Source organism: Oxyura jamaicensis, chromosome 30, assembly GCF_011077185.1.
Source record: "Oxyura jamaicensis isolate SHBP4307 breed ruddy duck chromosome 30, BPBGC_Ojam_1.0, whole genome shotgun sequence".
NCBI classification, from domain to species: Eukaryota; Metazoa; Chordata; class Aves; order Anseriformes; family Anatidae; genus Oxyura; species Oxyura jamaicensis.
In genome coordinates this window covers 130277-155601 of record NC_048921.1, presented here as the reverse complement: position 1 = coordinate 155601, position 25325 = coordinate 130277, and the positions used below count along the sequence as shown (strand labels likewise).

The following is a 25325-nucleotide window of genomic DNA, read 5'->3' as shown; positions in this document are numbered from 1 at the left end:
AAAAAAAAAAAAAAAAAAAAAAAAAAAAAAAGTGCTGCTTGTTGCTTTGCTCACCCTGGCTTAGTTGGAACACTGTAAAGGTAAATCCCTCAGCAGTCTTTACTGGAAAAACCTGAAAACCCTTAAGAGTTGTAATACTTGCAGGTTTATTTGAGCTTTTTAGAAGGATAAAGGTCGGTTAAAGAGCTCCTTTATTGGAGGGCAGGAAACCTAGGGGGGGATCTGCTGAGTTTGAGATGCACTCTCATGTAGCCTGCTTGCAATTCAACACTCAGTGATTAGCAAATGAGAGACTCCAAGGGGCTTCTCCAGGAAAAGGGCATCTCGGCTCCCTGCCTAAAATTAACTGGTTCCCTAATTGAATTCAGAGGGCACCATACGCAGCCCGGCTGCGGTCCCTGTTTGGGGAGTCCTGGGGCCTTTGACCTGCTCAGTGAGGGAATGGAATAATTGGAGGGGAGGAAAAAAAAATAAAAGAAAAAAAAATGCTTGAAATAGATTGGTTTTGCTGATTAAAAAATAAACGAGAAGGTTGCTCTGGGTTCCTGTTATCAGCTGCATGGCAAATGCTGTGATGTGGCAGCTCCACAAGGTGCTGCTGTGAGAACAGCTGGCTGCAGGCAGCAGTAGGAGCTGGCGGGAGGTTTCAAAGAGCTTCCCTGCTCCAGCTTTGTAGTAGGAATGAGGGAAAAAAAGATGATGAGGTGGTTCCTTGTCAGCATTTCCCAGGGCTGGTGCCTGTCCCTTGCCATACGTATGTGCGGCTGAGGTTGCTTTGAAGTGAAGATAGAGTCAAGGAGGGGGGAAGAGCATGAGGAAATGATGTTTCCCCTCCCTGCCAAGCTCGTTTGAAATTCAGCATTTCACTTTCCAAACCAAACCATGTTAGCTGTGGCTGGATGACAGAAAATCCCCATCCTAAGCAGGAGGAGAGAGGTTTCTGCCGCTGCGTCCAAGCTCTCCCCGTGCGAGTGAGACCTGGCAGCCGTACAGCTCTGGCTGGAAACGATGCTCTGGCAGCTCTCAGCCCCAACAAATTACCGGCTCTGCAGAAAGCAGCAAGTAACGAGGAGTTACAAGGTAAGAGTAAGTGAGTTTTTTTTTTTTTTTTTTTTTTTTCTAATAGCTTTTTGCATGCATTGGACTGCTGGAAGGAAAAGCAGAGGGCAGAAGTGCTGCGCAAGTCCCGAACGCTTCTCCTTGTAGAGCAACTCTCCTATTTAACTATTTAAGTGTGCAAAATTAACCAGCGTTTTCCCAGGGAGCCTATTCTGGCCCTGCTGGTTCCTCAGATTATGAATTCTTGTGGGGAAATGACACTTTGGTTTATAGAGACCTGAGTGCAGCTGGCACCCACGATAATAGTCCACTAAGTGTTTGCTTAAGCCTTCACTATGCTCGTTTAGCAAACACAGGATAAGCACATAATAAAACACCCGGTCATTTATTACAGAAGCTCTACAGTAAAAGATAACTTAGTATGCAAGAACTCAAAGCAATATATTAACAAATATACATCGCGCCAGAGATGCAAACTCTCTTTAGGCTGAACTGTACAAATGCTAAGACGAGATGCTAAAGAATTAGCACTTCTTTTACACTCCTGCTAAGACCGAAACATATCTCTTGATGAGATGAAAGAGATCTGGAAGGTGGATTGTTTAACCTCTTCAGCTGGCTGGGAAAGTGTAATGTTTTCTTTTAGCACTTATCTCTTCCATCTTCATACGCGTGCTAGTGTCTTTGCAGCTGATGGTAATCGCTGAAAATAACCCCAGTGCAGGGTTGGGTTCCTGAGTAAACCCAGAAGTTTGTATTTGTATTTACACCGTATACACAGCAAAACACCGAGGGCACCTGCAACATGGCCCATCGTACCGTGCAAAGCTATCCCCGGGATGAGCCGTCGTGTGTCGAGAGGTGGCACTGTAGGATGAGATCTCTCCCGTCCCACTTGGGTGGGCAGAAAATCTGCTGCAGGGGGGCAGAAAGGAGCCTTGGGGTGAGCCCCGTGCAGGTGAGATGGAGCCCCAGCACCTCGGGGTTACCTCCTTTTAAGACTGATCTGAAGGTTTTATCTTCTAGGGGCTCAGCCCCTCTGTGACAGCACCAGCATGGCGAGTACTGCGGAAGCTCGAAATGATTCGAGGGAAAGAGTTAATGTTTTGGAGAAGTGGGTCTGGCAGTGTCTTTCCCCTTTATAAAACAGCTTTGTGCTGACCAGCAAGTGGACGTTCCAGCAACAGAGGCATCCGGAGTGCATGTGCTTTGCCCATGTACCCTGTTTTATTAGCATTACGCTAAAAAATGCCGTGAAATAAAACCAAGGAAAATCAGTGCCCGTTGCAGCTGCCAGAAAGCAGCCACTTGGGGATGTTTTCTGCCCAGTGTCCTACATTTCAGTTACCTCCTGCCAGGCTACATCCTTCCAGCCAGACGATCTGTGTTTCCTTTCCTTCTATTGTGCTTCGTGCTAAACTGGGCATGTTCCAGAGAGAGACACCAGGCTCGTGTGGGTTTGCGGATAAATAAGCAAACCCTGGGCCAGCTCAAATTCCAGGTAGTTCCCAGCAGAAGCCTCTTTTCCTCCAGCCTGCTTTGTAAATGCAGCTGCTAGGATGTTATTCTCACCCCGTTGCTATTCCATCCTTCCACAGGAATCGTGGCGTGGGATTTCAGTCCCCTTTCTGCTGTCACCTTTAGAGGCTTTGCTCCGGGAGCGTCTCTGGGTTGAGTTTCACTTCTTTCTCAGCAGACCCCAGGCTCTCCAGGGAACCCTTGGGGGATGCTGAAGTGCCGTCGGCTTTAAGCTTCGAGATGATCCTGGCGGTTTCCTCCGTGATCTCAAAGTGTTTGAGCTGCTGTTTGCCTCCTGAGCGGCCCCTGAGCGTGCTGGTGTCGGGCGAGCTGTTCCTGCTCCGAGTCCTCTCCCCCAGGATGTCTTTTGCCGTGGAGCTGCTGTCGGCAGGGCTGCCTTCTGCGCCGGTGTCCGTGGCCGTGCTGGATAACGTGGTGGTCCTCAAGGGCAAACTGGAAGGCTTGGGAATGACTGGTTTCGTTTTTGCCTGCACGCGGATGTATTTCACGGGCTGCCGACTGAAATGGCCCCTGGGCTGGGTGCCGAGGACCGTGTCCGAATCGCTGTCGGTCTTCTCCTGCACGGAGTCCTCCAGGTCCTCCAGCTCGGAGCCAGTGCTTGTATTCATCTCTGAACAAACAAACAAACAGAAAACAGTTATTTTAGAGCAGAAAAGACAGGGTTACTGCAGCAAAGAGTTCTGGCTGAGGATTTCTGTTGCTGTCAGAAAGGATGCTGAAAGCCCTGCTGTACTACGAGGTGAAAACTCCACCCTCTAACAGCTTTGTTCATCGGAAGAAATGTGAGATGCACGCTTGGAAGAGGCACGAGGAATGAATCGGGTTTATATTAGAGCTGTCCTTGGTACACTGAAGCCAGCAGAGCTGGCGGGTGGCTGTGGGCCTGGGAGCCGAGGCAGCGCACTCTTTTCCTGTGAGCACCAGAAAACGTGCTTGCACTGCCAGGCAAGCTTCACGGTGCTGTTCTGTACTCAGCTATGAATAATTATGATGGAAAAAGGCCCGGCTACGCTTCCCCTGCTGTGTACCATAGAGGCAGGAGGTGCATGACACACGACCACCGCTCCGTTTACCTAGGGCATCCGCGCTTAATGGGCTGGGGGCTCCCTCCAGAGTCAGCTCACTGACGGCTTCCCTGGAAGACGAGTTATCAGACACACAGTCCGCGCTTAAACCGTGCTGGGAGGAGAAATTCTGTTGGAAAAAGCCAGGAGTGTTTACACAGCACTCTCATTTGACATGAAGACAGCCAGCTCCCGCTTCACCCCGACTGCTGCTATAGCCCAGTGAACGGAAGCGAAAACTTAAGTAGAAAATACCCTGATTTGTCTTAGATTAACTGTAACGCTTGGGGGAGCAGGGAGGGAGCGTGCAGAAGGTCCCAGGGCTGGGTCACAGGAAAATATTTTGGTTCAAGAGCAGTGTCCAGGCTGGCAGACCCCAACTGCCACAAAATCCCCCCCGGAAAGCAGTTGTGTGCTGGGACTGAGGTTCCTGTGCCCCGTTTCAGGACAGAAAAGGGGGAAACATCTGAAACCAAGCAATTATAGCACCGAGATTATGCTCGAATGCAGATGGACGGGTGAGGGAAGGACACGGGGATGTCTGGGAGCTGGAGCTCGCGTGGAACCAGTGTGAGTTTGCACAAGGACCAGGACACCCGGGCAGGGGCTCCAGAAGTCGGTTTTATTAATCACAAAATGAGTGCCCTGAGAAGCAACTCCCCTTCCTAAAGGCTTGCGACACCTGTAGGGTTCAGTCATGCTGCGGACGTTTGTAAAATGCCCTTAAAAATAGTCCAAGGCAATAGCCGTGCACATCTCAGTGCTTTCTGTGGATGTTTATGAGCCCCGTGGGATTTCTGCGCACAGGGATCGAATTATGTCTATGTTGGTGATTTCTTTTATTATTATTTTTTTCAGCTGTCTTCACAGTTACTCCAGTTTCTGCTTCCTCAGTGGATCTACACGGCAGGCATGGGTGTGATCGTGGCAGACAGGCTGTCTTGCAGGAGGCAGAGAGCCCCAAACCAGGGTTCAACGCCCTTTGGCTTAACTTTAGGAAAGTAATTTCCTCTTTTTTTTTTTCACTCATCACACCAGCCTTGGAAAGGAAAGAGCAGCCATGTCTGGCTTGGGGGTGTTATGCCAATTTTTTTTTTAAAGTGCTGTGAAGTTTGTGCGAACTATTTTGAGGAGAGAGCCGTGGAGCTGGGGAAGAACTCAGAGCCCTCAGGAAAAATAAAAAAAATAAGGATCCACGGCCAGGGATCAGGAATGCAGCAGAGCCCTGTAGGGTTCCACCAGGGAACCCGCTGGCTCTGATGTAGCTGCTTCCAAAGCTGTCGAGCTGTTTACACAGGGAAACAGCAGTGTCCCGGGTAATTTAGCATGGAGAAACCCACAATTTTTCAGAATGACTGGGATATAAACCATGGAGCAAAACCCACTGTCCAGAGTGGGCTGAGAAGCTGATGAGTGATCTCTAGCTTGTATATATATAAATATATATTTTCTAGTTCTCCCACTCCATGTGCAACAGGCTCTCTGCTCCTTCCTCTTGGAGTAACCCCCTGACAGTGAACAGCTTTTTTTTTTATGTGTGTGTGAATAAAGTTCTCTTTATCTGCCAGTCTGCCTTCCTGTCCCTACAGCAGGGTCAGCAAGCCCAGCTCAGCGTCTGGCAGCTCTACCTCTAGGGTTATTTTCTGGGCTGTGCTTGGGCTCTGGTGTCCTTCATCCTTTTCTGTCGCTGCTTCTTGCGAGGGGTTTTCACAGCTGAGGGATAGGGACGGAGGCAGGTCATCCATCCCGAACACCCTTTCGTAGTTCTGGATGAGAAACTCCACGATCTGGGCTTGGTACCCAGAGTCAACGAGGCAGGACATGGAGACGTCGCTCCCCGAGCCTGGCCGGATCAGGGTGGGCCCAAACACTATGCCCAGGTTGTTTGGGGACATCTTGTTCTCTTCGTATTTCTCTGCCACCCTGAGGAAGGGAAACAGGACTGTGAGGGGCTTCCCAGCTCTCAGCCCCAGTAAACTGAGTACACAGAGGGAATGCACCAGCCCCGCATCTCCTAGTAGAGAGGGAAACGCCAGCTTTCACAGGGGAAAAGAGCTCTGGTCTGTGCACAAAAACAAGAGTAAAATCCCCAAGGTTGCCCAAATCTGTCTGGGCAGCTCTAACGAGAGGTCTTTTTCTTGGGACCCCTGCTCTGAGCTGCACGAGAGGGCCCTCATTCACGTTACGTGACCTCTTGCTCTGCACTTTAACAAGAGTGTTATCAGCAAGGAGCTTCTTGTATGTTTTTTCTTGTATTTTAATAACCAAGCTTGGTCATTAACACTTTCTCCTAATTGCTGCAAGTCTCTCCTTCCCATGACTTCTTACCCTCCTCACAGCCTCCTGCTTGGTTCTAGCCCAGGTCGAGGAAGCCCAGGAGCTCCCCTTGGATGCTTTCGGTGCTGAGCTGGCAGCAGGGTCTCAGCAGCAGCCCCCCGGGGTCAGCACCTAACGCCCCCAGTGCTGCTCCTCACCTGTACAGGTGGGCGATGAGGTGCCGCAGGGTGTTGTAGTTGCTTCCAGGCAGTTTGCTCAGCAGGTCCTTCATGCTCTGGATGGGGTCCGAAGGGAAGCCGGCGCAGTCCGTCCTTTCTTCCCCAGGTTTTTGCAGCTCTTTGGCCAGCGCGATGAGGCTGTTGTAGAGCTGGTACGGCAGCACCGGTCCCGAAAGCTGCAGCGAGAGGAGGGGTGGGGGGGAACTGTGTCACTTCATCCTGCTGGCCTGGTGCTGAGGAACGTGGAGGGCTGAACGCGGTGGTCTGGTAGAGGTTTGGTACCCACTTCCTTCAGGAAATGCTTCAGCACCCCGGTGATGTCGTGGGGGGAGTGATCGGAGAGCTCCACCAGGCTCCTGCCGTTCTCAAAGGCCTGGCACAGCTTTTCCACCCGGGCTTTGGACCCGCTTATCCGATAGATCCCCTGCGTTGGGGAGAAGGGAATAGGTCAGGAGTTCAGGATGGAGCGAGAACAGATCGGAGAAGGCGATGACGCTGAGACAAAACACCCATCGGAACAACTCACCTGCACTCCGAGGGCACGAGCTTCGATCTCCGACGTGCATTTCACCACGATGAAGGGAACCTCCTCGGGGAAGTCTCGAGGAACTTGGGTGAAGTCGATGCCAAAAAGGGGCACTCGGTTCGGCAGCTTCCTGTGGCCACAGGTGATCAGCAGGCTCTCCAGGCATTTCTTGTGGCAGGCCAGGTAGCACTGGAAAGGCAGAAATCCCCCCGAGTTATGCTCTAGCTGTAGTCCAGGTCTCCTTGGAGGATTTTTCCTCTTCCCACTCTATCAAAGTCCCTTCCTGGGGTACAAGGGGGCTGTTTTGGGCAACTGGTGGTGTACCCATACACTGAAAAACGTGCCTGGTGTTGGGAGAAAAATCACGTAACTTTCCAGGGGGGGCTTTCATCCCCTCAGACCTCCAGTGGGACGATCACCGGCTGCTCACAAAGTGTCTGTGATGAAGCTGAGCTCTCACCTCCTCGCACTCGAAGCCGTTGACCATGAAGGTGTCGCAGTCCCGGCACTTGGACGGCCCCCGCAGCTTCCTGAGCCGGTGGGTCTGCGCCGCGCTGGAGAGGAGGATGTTCCTGAACTGCTGCTGGGATGAGCCGTTTTCTGCAGAAACAGCACAAAAAGGAACTGGTAACTGGGCAGGAAAGCACGGTGTTCAGCTCCTGAGTCAGCTATCCTATGTCGCTCACCATTTTCAAAGGTTTGCAGCGAATCTCTTTCCTCGAAATCATCCGAGGAGGACATGGTGCCGGTGGATGGAGCTTTCAGCAGCTTCCTATTAGAGTTTCCTGGAGAAGAGAGAAAATGCAAAGAGCTGGTCTCATCTCTGTGATCCTCTTTGTGGATCAGCATGTGCTTTATTTCCATCCTAGTATGCTTGGAAATAAAACAAACTTGTAAAACAAACACGAACTGTTAAAAAACAAGTAAAACAAACTTGTGTTTGTTTTAATTTTTTTTTTAATAGTTTACTTGTGTTTGTTTTAAATCCTAGGTAAGAATCTGTGCAGCTCTCACCTGGGCTGGAGTTGGGAGAGTCCAGGGATCGGGACTCGCAGCTCCCACCGAGGCTTTCTGTGTCGCTGCAGAGGGATCTGTTCGTACCTGCAGGAGACGGGCACGGTGAGCGACCATCCCCAGCACTCCTGGGGAAATTGCTAAGAACTGCCTTCAGCTGAGGCAACCTGCGAATGCCTCTAACTGGATGTTTATCATTAGCAATTATTTCTCAAAACATCTGCTTATTTATTGGTGAATGTCCTTTAAAGCAAAAAAAAAAACAAACAAACAAGCAGGTGCTCAGTAAGCCAAAGCAGCAACCTGTCCTGAACAAGTTAGGCTTCAAAAGACATTTATATAATAGGTAAAGACATCTAGATAATGCCCTTCTGTATTAGAAATAAATAAATAAACAGCTTCTACTCTAGAAAGGGATGCATTACTGCATTACAGATGCTGTTAGACAGTGAAATACATTTTTAAACCTGTAAAGAAATGTAATTTTCCTTGCTAGAATGATATAAATACACTTAAAGGCTGAGCTGAAACAGCAGCCGTGAAAGCCCCACGGAGCTCCCAGCTGCATCACCGTTCATCCTCTGCCATGATTCCTGGCAGCAACGGCTGAGCCTGAATTAAGGATGGGTTTCTGAACGTGCCACTGGCTATATACAGGTTTGGGTCAAAATTCAAGCCAAACTCCCAGAAAATCTGTATTTTTCAAGAGTAAGAAGCAGCAGCACAGTCTCTGTGCTCTGTTCTCTCCCAGTTTGAGCAAAGCCTTAAGCACTGTCCTGAAGATCTGAGAGCATCTCCCACCTATTTTTGGCTACCACGGTATCTAAATTGAACAACGATGACTCAAAAAAATTAGGCCTTTATTAAATTCAACCTACTCTGTTCACCATTTGGGGAGAACTGCCTTCTGGACGTGTCTTCTGGAGTGCTGGCGTCCTTGCTGCATCCCGTGTACTGCAGTGACATCTTCTTCCTGCTGCTGGGGGGAGACCTGGGAAGGGGTCGGAAAAGATTTTCCAGAGATGAAGAATGGCAAGCAATATTGCATCGTGGATGCCAAAAGACATCCGTTTCAGGCAGCTTTTGGGTAGAAGCCAAGTTTTCAAGGAGCAAACGCTTGCGTAAAACTAGGAAAGCGTTTGTTCGATGCAATTTCACCTTGTCTATCCACAAGAAAAAGTAGGAATTAAACCAGCACCCATCTGAGAACAGAGCGATCCAAACCTTTCGCAAATGATAGAAATAACCACTTTTTTTGTCTTCCACTTTTTTTTTTTTTTTCCTTACCTCTGCCCTCCGGAAGCAAGAGGCTCGAATTCAAACACTTCCATGTGGATGTCTTTCTTCTGCAGAGCCTGAATGAACTCCAGGTACTTCTCGCCCACTTTGTACGGCTTGCAGACCTCGGCCAGGTGCTGGTATCCCACCGGGATGTGCTCTGACTGAGCCTGTCGCTGCTTAAACATCCTTAATGTGACCTTACAGGGAAAAAATAAAAAAAAAGAAAAGGCATTGCATTACCCACCTCGGTTACCTGGACTTCTGCTTAATGTCATTATTCTGTTCTGCAGGACGGACGGGACAAATTATTTGTTACTGTTTCTTGTTTTTGCTTTGCTAGCCTTTCTGGATATCTGTCCTGCAAGCAGTAGTAATTGAAAATGTTCTTATGTATCTGAGAAGTGTTTGAGTAGCAGGTCGGTGCTGATTTCACCTGCTGGAGAATGGTCAGGCATCAGGTAAAAAAAAAAAAAAAAAAAAAGAGGGTAGTGTTCTTATGCCAAAGAGGATTTTCTCTGAAATGAGGAGAAATTATGAGAAGGAGAAATTACACGTACCCACGTCAGCACCTCGTCTCCCTGGTAAATGAGCTTCCGAATGTGGGAGACGATGCGTGCCCGCACTTTCTCCAGCTCCTGCCTCCGAAAGTTGGCGTCGTTAATGCACATCTTGTACAGGGCTTCGGTTTCCTGGACCTGTGCGCGGTGGGGAGCAGAGCAAAGGGAGGAGAAAGTCACCGGGATGGGAAGGGAGCTGCCGAAACACGGCTCGTGGGCTGGCTGGGGGTAACAGCAGCTGGCCCGAAACTCTTCACCTTGGCTTGTGCCTCCTCGCAGGAGCGGCGCCGCTTCTCCAGCTGCTTGCTGGCGCTGCCGGGGTTGACGACTGCTGCGCTCTGGTATTCGTCCTCTGCCTTGGCGCTCAGGTACTTGGCTTTCTCCAGCTCCTCGCAGCGCTGCGCGTACTGCAGGCGGGACTTGCGCAGGGATGACAAGGACTCGTTCTTGGACAGGCAAAGGAATAGGGTTAGGGATCCACGTAGGGTTAGGAGTCCACGCGGGGCCGCCGGAGGAACAAATCACAGCGGTGCTCCGCTCACAAGCAAAGCACCTGCCTCTTGCTTCAAGGGACTGTTACGGATACCATCCTCCAAACACTCCCCCCTTCCTCTCCTCCCAGAGCTCAGGCGTTCCATAGGAGTCCTTGGCAGGATGCATGTTACGCTATTTAGTTATCACTTGTTCATAAATGTTTTTGTTTACAAACTACATTTACGAATTTGCAAAACTGCTACGTTTTCGTTTGTTTTCAGTGTTTTGAGCTGTGACCAGCGTAAAGGTCAGGCCCATCTTTCAGCCTCTTACCATTCTCTTTTGCTCCTTTGTCCACTGGTCTTTGAATTCCTTCCTCCACTTCTCAATCTCATTCTTCTTGGCTGACAGAGGCTGCGGAGGAGTCAGAGTTAGGATGGCAAGTTTCTTAAGAGGTAGGGAAAAGTATCTGGCAGATGAGGGCATGACACAGAAAGCAAGCCTTGCGAGGTGCTTCCTTCTCCCTTAATCCTGGTGTGCATTTCCATCTCTCCTTCCCCCAGCCCCACTCCTGTTAGGTTTCCGTAGCGCTCCAGCAGCTGCCACTGCCTGATTTTCCAGCGAAGTAATCTGTTCTCCGCAAAAATCCAGTACCTGGTAGAATTCCTTCTGCTGGAGCAAGCCCACGGTCTCACTAGCTGAATTTCCAACCTTAATGTCGTGTTCCAGGACCATCGTATAGAGCGCTCGAAGAGGCATGTTGGACTGCAGAAAAAAAAAAAAAAAAAAAAAAAAAAGGTATAAAATGACAGATAACCATTCCAGTTTTCCTAAATTCACCACCCTTTGTTAGCTACGGCCAAGCTTTATTAGGGTAACACTAGAGCTGTGTGCACTGGTTAAATGAGCAGGCATTATATTTTATTTCAGACACAGATTTGCAGTGCTGGAAGCAGAAGGGTTTTAATGCTTCCCAGCATCGTGCCGACTTCCTGCCCTCTGATTCTCCAAGCAATCACTCCCCGCGTTGTAAGCCCACAGAAGAAAAAAAAAAGGAATTGTTCCAACACTGAGAAGTTTAGGAAGGTTTTTGGAGGGTTAGTTGCTGTAGGATTTACGTTCACGTGTGTGGACAGCCTCACGTTTGCTCTGTGTAGGACTCTGGAGGAAACCCCTCGCAGCAAAGCAGGAACATCCTGGGGACCCGTACCTGCTGGATGATGGCATTTCGTCCCGATTCTGCTATCTTCACAATCCCTTTGGCAAACTCTGTTTCTGTAGGAGGATCAGACACCACGTTAACAGCCATGGGGGTGGCTGTGAATGCCGGGTGTTGCCAGGTAGGATCGTTCAGGTAAGGAAAAAAAATCTGACTCAAGCTCTTATTTGGGCAAAGGAATAAAAGGTAAACGTTTGGCTTGGTTCTCACTGCTATAATTTCATTTCCAATTTTATGTTCTTGGCTACAATTAAAAAAAAAGCTATCAGATGGTGTACGTGCTCCTGGCTGGTACCGTACACACCGACTCACCGTAGCTCAGACGTTTTTCAATCCAGTTGAGGAGCTCTTTGACATATTTACACCACATTTTGGCGTACTCGAGGGCTGCGTCAATGCCACCTTCACATTTGATCAGCATTTCATCTGCCTCTTCAACTGGGGAAGAAAAAAAAATCCACATTCAGCGTGGCTCTAGCTGGTGGACAGAGGCTCCCCCAGGAGTGGCAAAATTTGGAGTTGGTGCTCTGAATATCCAAATAACAGCCATAAAAAAGGTCTTTCCCTGAACAATCGTCATGACCAATTTATGGCAATCCCATGCTGTCCTACCTGTCAAACCGTACACGTTCCAGGTGGTTTAGACCTGTGTATTCCTCTACCCCCGCTTTTAATTAGTGCTTTGATTTAATTTGAAAACCACAGGTGGGGAACTTAACGCATTACTGGGTGACAATGTGTGGAGTCGCAAGGATTCTTGTTCCTTGGAAGAAGATAATCATATCATGCTGCAGTAAGCCAATCTAAACACATTTTAAGTTGAAATATGTGAGAAAGCAGCTTAGAAAATCTCATATTTTTTTCCTTTGTGGGGACTTCATATAAAAAAACAATTTAGTGTCGCGTTTTATGATGCCACTGGCAAGCACAGACCCAAAGAGAATCGTCCCAGCAGGCAACAAAAGTGCTTCGAAGAAAGATCTGCACTGTGCCCAAAACCTTTTGGGACTGAAGCCTCAGTATCTGGAAGTCAGGACCTCACGAGCGCCTTCCTAACGAGACGTTAATTGATGAAATATGCACGTCGTCGTTTTAATTTGCGATCTTACCTGTCATGTCTCCCTGCGCTTGTTTCTCTGAGCTGCTTTTGCTCTTGCAGAAACTTTCGCTCGGCTGTGGGGAGGAAAAAAAAGAAAAAGAGGGAAATGGTGAAGGAAAAGGAGTAGTGAGAAATTGGGAGGATCCTTCAAAAAAGCATAAAAAAGTATAAAAGTCTGCCATGAACAGAAACGTGGAGGAAGCACGTTGTTAATGCAGAGAGATTAGGGCTGGAAAAGGACTGCTATGACTGAATGCTGGCAGCTCTTATTTTATTATGAATCCCAAAATATTTGATTATTATTTTTTTAAGTTTAGCTCCGGGGATAATATGATTACATGAGGACAGTGGCTGTCAGAGAAAAATTAAGTTCCCAGCCCCTTTGTTTACACAGAAGGGCATGAAATGAAGCCAATTACCCCCAAAAGACCCACACTGCCCAAAGCAAGCAAAAGAACCATTAAATTCTATTTTAAAGGGCTTCTGTTTGTCAAAGCCAGAACTTTAGAAACTTTTGATGCATGACTCCCATATGTATTTTAGGTCTGCTCTCTTGTCTGGTCTTTTTCTTAGAGTGCAGAACTTAAACCAGCGATCTCCACATCTCATTTTTCAGAAAAAAAAATATATATATATATAAATCTAAATAATCCTATTTATGATATAATCCTAATAATCCTATTTATCCTATATGCCTGAACATTCCCACTAAATATTGTCTGCTCTTTTGCCACCACCATTCCTGCAATAACCAAATGTTATGCAATTCTTTTTTGTCTACTCGAGTAAAAACCATAACTATTTTTTTCAGAGGGCCACCCAAAAACCAATCCGAGTAGCATGCATTTTGGCAAAAGACATTGCTATTTTATTATTATTATTATTATTATTGTTGTTATTATTATTATTATTATTATTATTAAGATGGGTGATTCTTTGCCTACCGGAACAATCTCTCTTTCTGCAGACAGGTCTGTGTCGTCAGTGCTGTCAGCGTCACCAATGAACAAATCAACCGTCCTGTAAAATGAGAAGGAATGACGTGAAATAAGTTAAAAATTTTAAGTTAGGGCTGCAAAGACCCAGAGAAGTGGTTCTGCCCCGTATCTCTACGTACGCGTTGCCGATGGAGATCTCCAAGTCGTCCAGGCTCCGGAATATCTCACTGTATCGCTTCTTGTTTTCAGGTACCCTTTCTTGACTGTCGAGACCTGGGGTTGGAGAAGAAATCGTTTCGCTGGAGCACTCAGCCCAGAGCTCCCTGAGGTCTGCTGGATGGTTTCCAGAGCTGCAGGGGGACGCGGCTGAGCTCTGCTATCCCGAGTGGATTCATAGGGACATGACAAACTGCAATGGCCAGGCAAAGCATAAGGTGAGGCCCAAAGTGGGATGGGATTTAAAAGAGAACACTGAGCAATAAGTTTATCAGGGTTCCTTGGGCAGAACCCCCTGGAAAGTGAGCCTGTGGGTGTCCCCAGGAGATATCTGTGATATTTCAGGGCTTGCAATCAGACCCAAGCTGTGAAAAGCGCACAGAAATCTTCGTTACAGCTGCTCCGAGCTGAAGCCAGGGCACTGTCCTCGGTTCAGGGCTGGCAGTGCACTGGCAGACCCGGTGGAGGGGCTCACGGGGTGCAGAGGGGTGCTCTGAACCTGGACGGAGCACAGCATGCCCCAAAGGACCATGTGCAGGGCAAAGCAGCAGAAGTGGCTGCGGTGCCCAGGCTGAGTTGCACAAGCCGCCCCTTCCTTCTGCATCACGTGCGTGTTGCAATGTGCAGAGCTTCCCCAGTATTACATACGTGCTTATTTATGGTGATAATCCCCGTTATGAAATACTGCATCTCGTTCAGTCCCCAGCAGGTACAGCTTATTGGGCACGAAAAACAGAAATCAGACTTGTTCCCACACGAGGGGCGATGGGTTCCTGCCACAGATCTTTGTAAAGTCTACGTGTCCCGCCTGCAGTTGCACACACAGCACGGAGGAGGTAAGCACATGCAATTTACATGAGGTGATCGGTGCCATTAATCTCACTTTCCACTCAGTTATACATTTGTCACTGAGGGCAGGAACTAACGTTGAGTCAGGATGAAAGCCTGAGTTGAGTCAGTGCAAAAAAAAATAATATATATATATACATATATAAAACTGGGCACAAGTGTTAAAAAAACAAAAGAAAACTTCACTATTCTTTGTCCTTTTGACATTCCAGGAAACAGGATGTGGTTGACCTAAATCTAAAGTTGCTTCACTTGTAGTTGAGTTCGCTGTCAAAATGAGCAAGTGCTTGCAAATGTCACTCGAATGATGCTTGGTGGAAAAGTCAGTTTGTGTTTCATTTAGCTATAGCTACTCCTGGGCCTCGTGTCAGTCCTGAAAAATACAGATTTTTTGAGCCAGGGTTTGATTAGGAGCTGCCATACCATGAAGCCTACAAACGTGGTGGTTTAAGCCACGATTAACCAACAGGAAGAAAAGAAAAAAATAAAAAAAAAAAGGGGGGGGGGGTGTGAATTAAACCCATCTATGAGCCTGAAAACAGAAATAAGTGTGAAGAAGGCTGGGTGGGATGCTGAAAGTGTGCTTCAGCACAGAGGGGTGCAGACCAGATGCCGTGCTCACTTCTGCACCCAGAAACGAGCTGGAACACTCCGAGCTTTACTTGCCTTTGAGCAAATAATTCAGATTTTTGCTGGCCTTGCTCTTTAAAAGTTTTATGAGCATTTTACTCCAAAAGCGAATGGGACACTGAAAACCACGTTTTTTACCATACACCTGAAGGAACTGCAACAAACCATTCAGAAGGACCTGGGGAAGGGATTAAAAGCACCAGTGGTGCTAACGCTGTGAGCCTGTCCTGGTTCATCGTGATAAACCCACGAAATCCATGTCTCTAAACCCACGTCTCTAAACCCACGTCTCCCACCCTGCTCAGCCAGTGCCCAGAAGGGGTTTGCAGGGAGTTTGCCAACCCCCTCGCGCTCTTTCTCTAGAAGAGGCACAAATATTTCAGAATCCAAGGCCTAACAAATCCAAGCATGTTAATTTAACGTGGGTCCTAACGGGTCTGATTACTTTGAGCAGTCAGACGCCTTCAAGTTCTCGTTTACCACGAGTGGGGGGGGTTGTACAACAGGAAGGAATGACTCAGTTTAGCAGTGCTGGCGACGAGCAGAATGAAACATTTCGCTTTTGAAAGCAGTCATTGTAAGGCACGGTAAAATAAGTCAGAGCCTCGAGTTCTCACCAATCTTTTGCTTATCTTTTCGCTTACAGAAGCAAGATGCTAGGCAAGTCGGGCCCAAGGAGTTTAGCTAGCCTTGCTGTAGCCGATGTCACTAGCTGCATTCTCATGATTTTAAACGTGTGCTTCCCCATGTGCAGCCCCTTCCCTGTATATTCCCCTTGTCCTTCAGGAGCAGCACCGATTTGCCCTGATCCCTGCGCACCCCCTGCGTATCTCTCGAAGGAATTGAAGAGCCTTGAACGTATCGCCACAGCTGAGCTGCCAGACACCATCCAGGTGTCCCTTCCTGCAATCAAGCCCACTTGTTAAATGTGCAAACATCTGTACACCTTTTCCTGTACTGCCTGGCAGGCTTGCAGGGGCTCCCATAAATACCCACAGATTCATCCATCAAATCCTGCTCACAGGGAGGATCAGGTCGCAGGCTCACAGCATCTGGGCCACAGGACTCCAGGCCCGAGACAGACACAGGTTCAGTCCTTTTTGTCACTACTCAGTAACTCTGTTTCTTAAATTACAGATGGAAGCTTCATTTCGAGGCCAGTTATCTCACTGGACATCCCAGTGACAACTGATGCTGATGCAGAAGCTCACTCTTCTGGTGATTAAAAGCCCACATTCCTAGTCTTGTTTCTCTTGAAGGACCTTGTTCTCCTCATTATCCTTATATTCATCCTCATTCATCTATTCTTTATGCAGCTCTTCAGGCTCCCGGATGCAGTTTTCTCACTGAGAAATGCAATAACACCTTCAAGTGCTTTGCTTGCACACCATATAACTATTTTAAAATACAATTCTTTAATAAGAGCTACCCAGATAATCCCAGAGAGCGTGGGTTCTCACAAGGGATTCTCTCACAGGTGTATACTGTGCGCTGTTTTTTTTTCCTATTCCTGCACTGTTTTTTCCTATAACCTGCACTGTATTTTTCCTATTCCCTTCAGAATATATACACAAAGATATGGCAGTTCTTCACCATGTCTACTGCTCTTGGGCAAAGAGTTAATTCATGCAAGTGGGAAAAAAGGTCTGCTTGGATAGCAAGTTGTTTGCTTTCACCTGAAAAACTCAGGGTCCTGAACACAATTCACTGTGATGGACGTGGTTATCCCAACAGCAGATAAAGAGACTAAGACTGAGCCTATCCGAACATCTAGCAATTTTGCCCTAAAGCAAAAGGATGGCTTGAGAGGTTAGTACACTATTGCCCCTGGAATATAAAATGGATGTTATCACATTCCTCCAGCCTGCAAATATTTTCCTTTCTGTGTCCTCTGACGGTGATTATTGTTTAATCCTCCTTATTCTCCCTGACATCAAGCAATTCCAGCAGCAGGGCAGAAATCCAGCACCAGCGCTGGACCTGCGTCCTGGAGAAAACCTCACGCCGGAGCCGGGCAGCCGTCATGCAAAGCTCTGCCCCATCTGAGGGTCTCGAGGGAGGTGATGCTGTCCTCTGACGTGCATCGACCGTCCGGGAAGCCTGCTGCTCTTCGTCCTGTGCTGCCATCGCGGGGAGAACAAGCTGTCGCAGAGGTGGGTGTGCAAAGTGCCGCGGGTATTTTTGGAAGCCCTTGTTCTGCAGTTTTAGCAGAAGCATCACTTCCCTCTCGGCTAGGGTTACTGTGAAATGAGATAAATGTCTGAGCCCGAATTCAGCATGGCACAGTCGACCGAATATCGCAAGTCTGTCTCAAGAGTTCCCGGTAGCGCCTTCCTCCTTCTCTGCTTGGCAGTTTGCAGCGCGGCTCCTGAAGTTCTCCACCACAGCAAATCCCCTGCATGAGACTTGCAGCAACTACACAAAACACACTCTCTGTTAAGTCACGGCACGGCTTGTAACAAACTGGGCCAAATCAAAATCTCAGGTCTGAAAACTCAGACTTTCATGATCTCTTTCTGTGTGAAATCCTCCCTTTTTACTCAGGCTGTTAAAGGCTGCCTAGGTCAGCATCCCTCTGCCTGGAATTAGAACAGCCTTGGAACACCAAGCTTCTTGACAATGGTTTTGCAAAACCAAGACCACTTCCCATCCGCTGCTCTGATTTCTCATGTTATCTCCGTACAAAAGCCCTGGAACAAACTGAATTTACAAAATCAGCTAATTCTTGAGTAGATCAGAACTGCTGCTGAACAGTGTGATCACAGGAAATACCCACAAAGACAGATGTCTTAAATAGCAGTACGTATTAACATGGGGATTAATGAAACATGTCGGTGTATAAAAAGGAGAATTTCCACTTACTACATCAATTCATTTCTAAAAAAAATATGTGTAAACTGCAAATGTTTCTGGGATGTCTGACAGCAGAAAGTTGGTGCAGGTGCATTAGCTTGCAAAATAAAAATGAGATTAATTTCATCAATATTTTCCTTTAAAGCTGGCAGAGCTGTGTCTTGATAGATCGCAGCACCATGCAGTGTTCAGCTGCCTACGAAGCCTCACTTTTTAAGTGATCAAAGAGCTGCGTTAAGCTTCTGGCTTCTTGTTTCTTTAATATTAAGAATAAGGAAATGTCAGTGACAGTTAGGAAGGATTTAGGCTGACAGTGAAGCCCACAAGATGTTTCCAATACTGGAAAGCAGTAGAAGGAACTCCCAGTTAGTAACAGAAGAATGAATCTAGGACACTTACTGGCTAAAAAGATAAGACTGAGCAAAATAATTCACACCGGTCATCTTGGTTTTGCAGAAGAGCTATAAAACAACCCCCTTTTAAAGCAGGAGGTTCTGTTGATAAAAGGAATTTTGTGGATACAGCTCGCTTTGATTTCTCAGAGGACTTACAGACATACCCCATTCCAGAGGGGATTCTTGGTCACAGGTTTGTCGGTGAAACCTTTTTTAACATAAAAATACAGCTTTAACCAACATGTGGGGTTCGAGAGAGGTCTCAGAAACAGATGCCTGCTCCTTGTGGTCAACGAGATGATGATCGTAAACCAACAAAATAAGGCAGACAGCCATTAATTGCAGTCTTTGGTGCCCTCAGAAATGGTTTTGCTTCCACTGGGGAAAATATCTGAGCAAATTAGGCGTGGATGCCATTCCTCCAGGCTGGAGGACTGCCTTGAGAAGCAGAGAAGGACACAGCAGGTGGTTGCCTAACAGGAGGTTCACATGCAACGCTGTGCTAAGAGGACCCCTGCAAGCCCTGGGTGTGTACAAAAGGGGAACTTCAGGCAGAAAAAAAAGCTCGTGCTTCGGCACAGTGCTGTATGGTGAGCACGACAGATCTTAATGTCACTTGTGGGGCCCATATGGAGGTGTTGCTGAAGACACCAAAGCAGTCTGTGGGGCAAAGGTGCACGGAAAACTGCTCTCACAATGCAACCTGTAAGGAAACCCAGCTTATCAAAGACATTGAAGCGTCCCTTCACTGCCCCTGCATGTGGTCACGAGATACAGAAATCCTATTAGCTATTTTTTTTTCAGTTTTTATGACAAAGACGTGACAAGACCCAGCTGCTGGAAGGTGAAAGGCAAGCTGAAATAATGAATTTTCTAGCTACAAGCTTAATGCAGCATATAAATATAATAGCAGGGAAAGGTCTAATGTTTCTTGTTGTGTTTCCTTGATTACAGAGCCAGGGAGCTTTTTCCACCTCTCTCCAAAGTGCCAGGGACCGGCCCTTGCTGAACACGGGCCTCTGGCAGGAGGGATTCATGCTTGGTACAGAAAACTCTTACACGCTCAGTAAGTGTTACTCAGATTCATGCCGATTACGTTCATAATTTAGGCTGACATATTTAAGAGCAAGGATTTAAAGTTTTTTCAGAGAGATTTGAACAAACGATGTGCAAGTACCAGCATGATGTACCGATCTCTTGAGAGAAAGCTCTACCTGCTGCCTCCTGGAAAATAAAAGGCAGTTTGCATCCTTGCCTCCTACGTAAGTCAAGGTCCAGCACAAATGCATCAAATAATTTCATCCGTCCGAGAAAGATTCAATGAGCTCAGCAGTCAGGATCATCGTGGAAACCCCATTATCACCTGTATTTGCTAAGTGGCTCGCAGGCTGATCTGCCACTCACGTCACATCATGACCCCGAAAGCTTACATTATAACGCTTATAAAAGATTGTATAAAAGGTTATTTCAATGCCATCACATACCACTTGGTTCTGGGTCCCCCATGGCTGAATCTTCAGTGTCTTGGTCTGAAAGCAGCAGAATCCCAAACTACCCAGCTTTGTATCGCGGCGGAATTAAGCAAAACACTAATTCCTGCTCAGATGAGATGCTGCGAGACGATCCGGAGGCTGCATGTGAAGGGGACCTGCCCGAAACAAGTGGCAGGGGCGCCGCCGGTGAGCGTGCGGCCGCTGCAGCCAAATCTGCTTCCTGCAGACACGCTTCCGTGTGGGGAAACAGTGCACAGCATACATTTATTTGATCGTCCCATTTGCATAACTCATTTCAGGCTTGGTATACGGCACAGAAAGGGCCATTTCGGGGTCCGTTTCTCATTTATGCCCATGAACTTCTGAGCCTCCGCTGCGTTGCTGAGTTTCACCCCAAATGGCTCGCCAGGAGTGTAGGATTTTTCAGAAAAACGTGGCCACTGCTTTAAGGGGCTGTTGATCTCATCCCAAAGGTGATGCCAGGCCGTGAGGGGTCCTCCACTCTATTCGTGTGTGGTGTAAGAGTGTAAGGGAGCCTTCTCGAGATCACAGCCCACCTCGGTTTTAGCCCAGCAAAACTGAAAACTAACCTTTTTGGGGGGTTGTTTCTTTAATAAGAACAAACCCTGATCTTGTAGGTTTTTGATAAGCTAAGGAAAAAAATCTGTCACTTGTATCAAGATGTTTTTCAGCCGGGGAGCATTAGCCCAGCAAAACTGAAACCTAACCTTCTGGGGGTTGTTTCTTTAATAAAAACAAACCCTGATTTTGTGGGTTTTTGGTAAGCTAAGGAAAAAATCTATTGCTTGTATCATGTATCATGTGAGCCTTTACATCCCACTCTTTCCCCTTGCTGGATGTTTTGCTGCACCTCGGCTACAAGATATTGATTTACCGAGTGCGAGAACCTAGCTAGCACTGCTGCTTTTAAAATCGGTTCATTTCGCCTTCAATTTTGTGAGGATTTGGGGACGAAGCTGTGATATGGGAAATAGAAAACGTTTATTCAAAGATCCAAGCGAGCAGAAATTTAAGGAACTTTATCTTCTGCAAATATTAGTGTGAGAAAGCGACGGCAAAAATGTGACAGCCAAAAAAAAACAAAAAAACAAACAAACAAACAAACAAAAAACTTGTGCTTAGCAGCGATTGACTAAACTATGAATAATTAAAACAGCTCTGTTTTCGTATGCAACCCTGAACATATAATATTGGTTCAAATCTGTTGAAATCACGGTGCTAAATCCCTTTCGTTTTATCTTCCTTCTTAGCATGAGCTCTGACCTCCGAGGCCATTTGGTGTGTGGAGCAGAGGAAAACACTGCCCATTTTGGGGGGCATTAATCCTAGGCCCTAGCTACTTGCAGGTGGGTAAAAAGGGGTAGGTTTCCTGCAAATCTAAGTGAAAATGGTATTTTTAGAGTGCAGGGGATAATTGTTTTTCACAAGTTTCTGTGGTTTTAAATACACAACTGGGGACACAACACATGACAGTTCCTCTAAGTCCTCCTCTTCCTCCTCTATTCTGACTTAGTTTTGTCAGCTGACCTTTCTATCATTAACACTCGTTTAACATTAAAACTAAAAATAAAAATTCCTGGAATCCTTGAGTTACTGCTTCTGCATCGAATGTTTCAGGCTCAGGTGGACATGGCACGTGTGAACTCCGGTGATTTCTGCTCAGGCTCAGGAATTAACGATTGGCTTTTAAAAGGCAGCAGGAGAATGAGGATGCACAGCCACGGTGAGGTGCTGCTGGCATCAGCAGGGTGTCAACGCGATGAGTTTCTCCTATCAAAGCTTCCCTAGCCCGTGTCTCAGTTCCCTATATTCGATCCATGTAATTACAGGTAGTTTTAGTCAGTGTAATTATCACATCTGGTTTGTAAAGGGCCGTATTTACAGATAAAAGCTATAAAAAGTGTGTTTGTAAAGGTATTTATAGCCAAAAGGGTTGCAAGAGTATGTCAACACCCCCAGTCCCCGATTAATAAGAAAGCTAATAAAAGCTAAAAGAGGACAGGGGGTGTGACTCCTTATTTTCCAGAAATACAACTCATGATCCAAATTCCCGGTTTCATCACTCTGTCTCCTAAACATTCTCGCTGAATGAGTGTGTCTCACCCTTTTTTTTTTCGTATTTCTCACCCTTTTTGCCCTTGTTGTAAGAGTAGGGATGGTAAAACTCCAAACTTTCTTTTGCAGATCAGAGGAGCATCAAAGGGAAGCCCAAGAGCTTCTGAGATAGGGCTCATCTTCCACTTCCAAGGCAGCGTGGGGTTTTACACAGCATAATAACATGGTCCCTTGGCAGTAATTTCCACTTGCTGGTGTAGCCAAATCACCATTGACTGTGGAGCAGAAAGCTGCTTCAGCTCTCGTGTCACTGAGATCCTCCAGAGCAGCCTGCAAACTCGTACTGCTTGTCTAAAGAATTAATTTTATGAACTACTATTTCAGAACAAGCACGATGGCACGCTACTGCCGCGCACTCCAACAGTACCCAGGAGCAGCCCACCACCAGATCTCATTAAACTTCATTTTACATCACCGCTGCTATTTTGTAAGTCAAACCTATTTTCACATCAGCAAGGCTTTTGAAGATGGGGGAGGAAAGGAACCGCAGAGTGAAAGCAGATGTTCGGTTGGTGCACTTTCATTTTTTTTTTCCAGTTCCCTGATGAGAACCTCGTGCCAGTGCTAGCTCTGCTCTGCGGGGCCCATGGGGCAGAATATTGGGACAGGACATTCAGTATTCCCTCTTGAAGCTCACCGGGTCCCCAAAACAAGGGCCAGAAATCATCGTGTTTTCAACCAACTAGATTTCAGGTGAGGTTTTCCACTAGATTTAAGTATATCTGAGCTCCCAAGAAAGCAATATGCAACACAGGAATAAAAAGAGCATTAAAGATTCATATTCCAAGAAGGTCAGAGTGGAGTAGAACAGTAATTATTTCTTCTTTATATAAATATATATATATATATAAGTATATTAGTATTTGTTCTTATTTCTTATTTCCTAGAGGCTGTTATCAGTATTTCTTAATTAGTGTGTGGTGCCCTGGTGACCTCCGAGGGTTGTGTAAAGAAGCTGTCCCTAGGGTTCTGTGGGTCAATCTAATCCTCCTCCTGCCGTGCTCTCACAAGCAGCCGTGTAAAAGCATTTTGCAGGGGTTATGCAGGAATTCAGCACTTGCAGCTGAATTCAGCCTCGGTAGTGACACGTGCTTTATACACCCGTGTACGTGTGCTGAGCCTGGTGTGAAAGCTTTCCATTAGCACTGAGCAGAAGGCAGTAACTACAGCAGCTGTCAAGTTCTCTAAGGTTAAGGATTTACCACGGATTTTGGTGATAAGGGTCGCTACGGCGGGCTGGATGGCATCCCCGGTCAAAGCAGGGTACGTGTTGAGGAAGGAGGAGATGGCTTGCAGGAGGTCTGCCAGTCTGGCTTCAACAGGGCCTGAAAAAACTTCTCCTAAAATCAAGAAGGGGGAAAATTATGATTTTTTTTTTTGCATGCATAAACTCTCATCCTCACTTCTCCCAGGGACAAGTCGTTTCAGCGGTGCAGCAGAGGTACCCTGTTCTTCCTAAATACTGAAGTTCTTTGCAACCCAGAAAATAACCAACCCTGAAGACCAAACATCCTGGTTCCTTCTGGGGGACTGCTGCATATCCTTGTGCCTTTACATCTGAAGGGTTTAAGAGAAAAACACAGCCCTGAGCTGAGCACTCAGATATTCGGCGAGGGACAGGGAGCCAGCAAAGCTGAGCCAGCCCAGGCAAGTCCAATTTCCACGTTCAGCTGGCATGGTTTGGGGGCTGTTAGAAGCAAGCTACGAGCATCACCGCAGCTGGGAGCTGGCTGGAGAAGCATCACCGACCTGACTCGTTCGGCATGCCTGGGGCACGAGTCCTGCAGGAACGGAGCTGTTCTGGGAAGGAGGGAGGACAGAAGTGCTGGTGTGCAGGGCAGGGAGGCACAGCACTTCTGGCAAATCCCAGTTCTCTCAACAGAGTCACCGCAGACACCCTTTTTTTCCAGCCGGTTTAACTCACTTGCAAGTAATTGCAGAGTTGTCGGTAGCACTTGGGCGGTTTTTTGCATTGCGTTTGAAGGAAACTTGTGCACTTGGATGGCTAAGTGCTGTGAAATTTGATCTGTGGATGCAGTTCATTACAGGAGAAGGCATTTGAATAATTAAATATCCATACAGAGAGAAGCCACCCTAAATTATCTGAGGGCCATCTAGATTCATTGTTTTAAATACTGCAGCAAGAACGACGCCGGGTTGCGTTTGCCCACGGTTGGGATATGTTGAACGTTAAGCTGTAAGCAAATAAATGGATTTTTAAAGGTTTACCTTTTCGGAAGAGCTCCCGTAAGTTCTGAAATCTCCCGTCGATGTCCCTCAGGTGTTTGGCGACGCGAGGCACCTCGCCGGCCATGGGGTCCCCGCGGCTGCCCCGGTCCCCAGGGATGGGGCTCTGCACCGAAGCCCAGACAGCAGCCAGGAATTCGGAGTCGTGGCCCGGTGGAAGGAGCCTGCTGTGGGGCAACCTGCCCACGGTCCGAGCAGAACCGGTGTCATCCCGGGCTCCTGTCCCGTTCATGGCACGGCTGCGGCGCTGCGCTTCCCAGTCCCCCGGGTGAGCTTTTTTTCTTGGGCTATGTTTTTGGGAGCAGATTCCCAAAGTCCTGCAGGTCCTGAGCACGCCTCTCGCTCATCGAAGGGAAGAGGAGCAGCATTCTGTAAAAGCCGCTGGAGACGCAAGATGAAATACATGGAAAGAGATGGAGGGGGTGAGATGAATTCCCATGCTCTCAGCATTTACTCATTTTCTAATCCGGGAGAGCTGTATCCAGTGGCTTCTAGGTTTCTAGCTTCTTCATCCTGCTAGGTTTTAATTACCAAATTTCCTTGTACACCTTTCAGCAAATAGAAACCCGAGTTTAGGAAACTTTTTCCTAGCAAAACTTGGAAATCAAAACAAGCCCCAAATATCCGTATGCAACGGCGCCGCATTTCCATATCGGTCTCTCTTCTTTAGCACGCCATTATCTGCAAGTAAAAACGTTGTCTTGGGCGACCTGTAGAGAACATTTTCCACCTCTTCCATTGCCTGTCTTCAGCCGAAAGATGGATCAGGAAAAAGCCATGACCTCTCCGAGGGAGAAATCTCTTGGCCATTTACCCCAAGTCCCGTGGCATCTTGGCGCGTGCTGATGGAGCCAGAAAAACGTCCTCGTTCCCTCCCAGGGGCTGCAGAGGGGCTCCGGAGGCTCCGCCGTGCCCTGCCCCGTGCCAGCCCCTGCAGGGGAGCGGAGCTACGTGCCGTCTGCGTGGGGTGAGTCTGAAACCCCAGGCAGGTGTCAGCCGATGCGGATTTTCCACATTCCTCTCGGGAGTTATGAAATTACTCACTTCCCAGGCTATCTCTGCCATCTGTAGGATCAGGCTGATCCTCCTACCTGGCTCTCATTAACTCTTTGCTTTCTAAAGCCTGCGAAGCATCTTCGTGATCCTGCACATTTCTTCCTAGCTTATAGGTCCAGTGCAGCGTGGCCTTTTGGGGGAAGTATTGCGTGAAATGAGAAAAAAGTAGAGCAAGAATTACACAG

General features: G+C 47.4%; 2 protein-coding genes and 1 long non-coding RNA gene across 7 annotated transcripts in view; 1 reads left to right on the top strand and 2 right to left on the bottom strand.

The window, feature by feature from the left end:
• The window catches only part of LPAR2 (lysophosphatidic acid receptor 2), an 18738-nt gene extending 18483 nt beyond the window's left edge, over positions 1-255 (bottom strand). For 2 of the 3 annotated variants that reach the window (XM_035308738.1, XM_035308737.1), the window contains exon 1: positions 55-255. The gene's annotated coding sequence lies outside the window, so the exon portion shown is untranslated. The remainder of the gene's footprint in view (positions 1-54) is intronic. The other variant, XM_035308734.1, reaches the window with a different exon arrangement.
• Positions 256-1425: 1170 nt separating this feature from the next.
• Positions 1426-24933, bottom strand: GMIP (GEM interacting protein). Of its 2 annotated transcripts, XM_035308731.1 has the most exons (22): positions 24067-24933; positions 23040-23177; positions 13445-13538; positions 13272-13347; positions 12338-12401; positions 11541-11666; positions 11220-11284; positions 10664-10774; positions 10343-10423; positions 9793-9981; positions 9536-9673; positions 8985-9175; positions 8576-8688; positions 7698-7784; positions 7370-7468; positions 7144-7283; positions 6684-6872; positions 6444-6581; positions 6137-6333; positions 5291-5585; positions 3672-3792; positions 1426-3208 (listed from the first exon to the last, which is right to left on the bottom strand). In XM_035308731.1, the coding sequence occupies exons 1-22, from the start codon at positions 24314-24316 to the stop codon at positions 2700-2702; spliced, it is 3411 nt and encodes a 1136-aa protein (XP_035164622.1). In that variant the 5' UTR covers positions 24317-24933; the 3' UTR covers positions 1426-2699. The 2 variants fall into 2 exon arrangements, with proteins under 2 accessions (XP_035164622.1, XP_035164623.1); XM_035308732.1 differs by lacking the exons at positions 23040-23177; positions 24067-24933 and adding an exon at positions 19693-19943.
• LOC118155460 lies at positions 16105-22791 on the top strand. 2 transcript variants are annotated; one of them, XR_004745894.1, is made up of 6 exons: positions 16105-17113; positions 19163-19274; positions 20973-21068; positions 21340-21551; positions 22162-22530; positions 22725-22791. It is a non-coding gene; the product is annotated as an uncharacterized LOC118155460 (long non-coding RNA). The 2 variants fall into 2 exon arrangements; XR_004745893.1 differs by having other exon boundaries at positions 21340-22530.
• Positions 24934-25325: the final 392 nt, after the last annotated feature.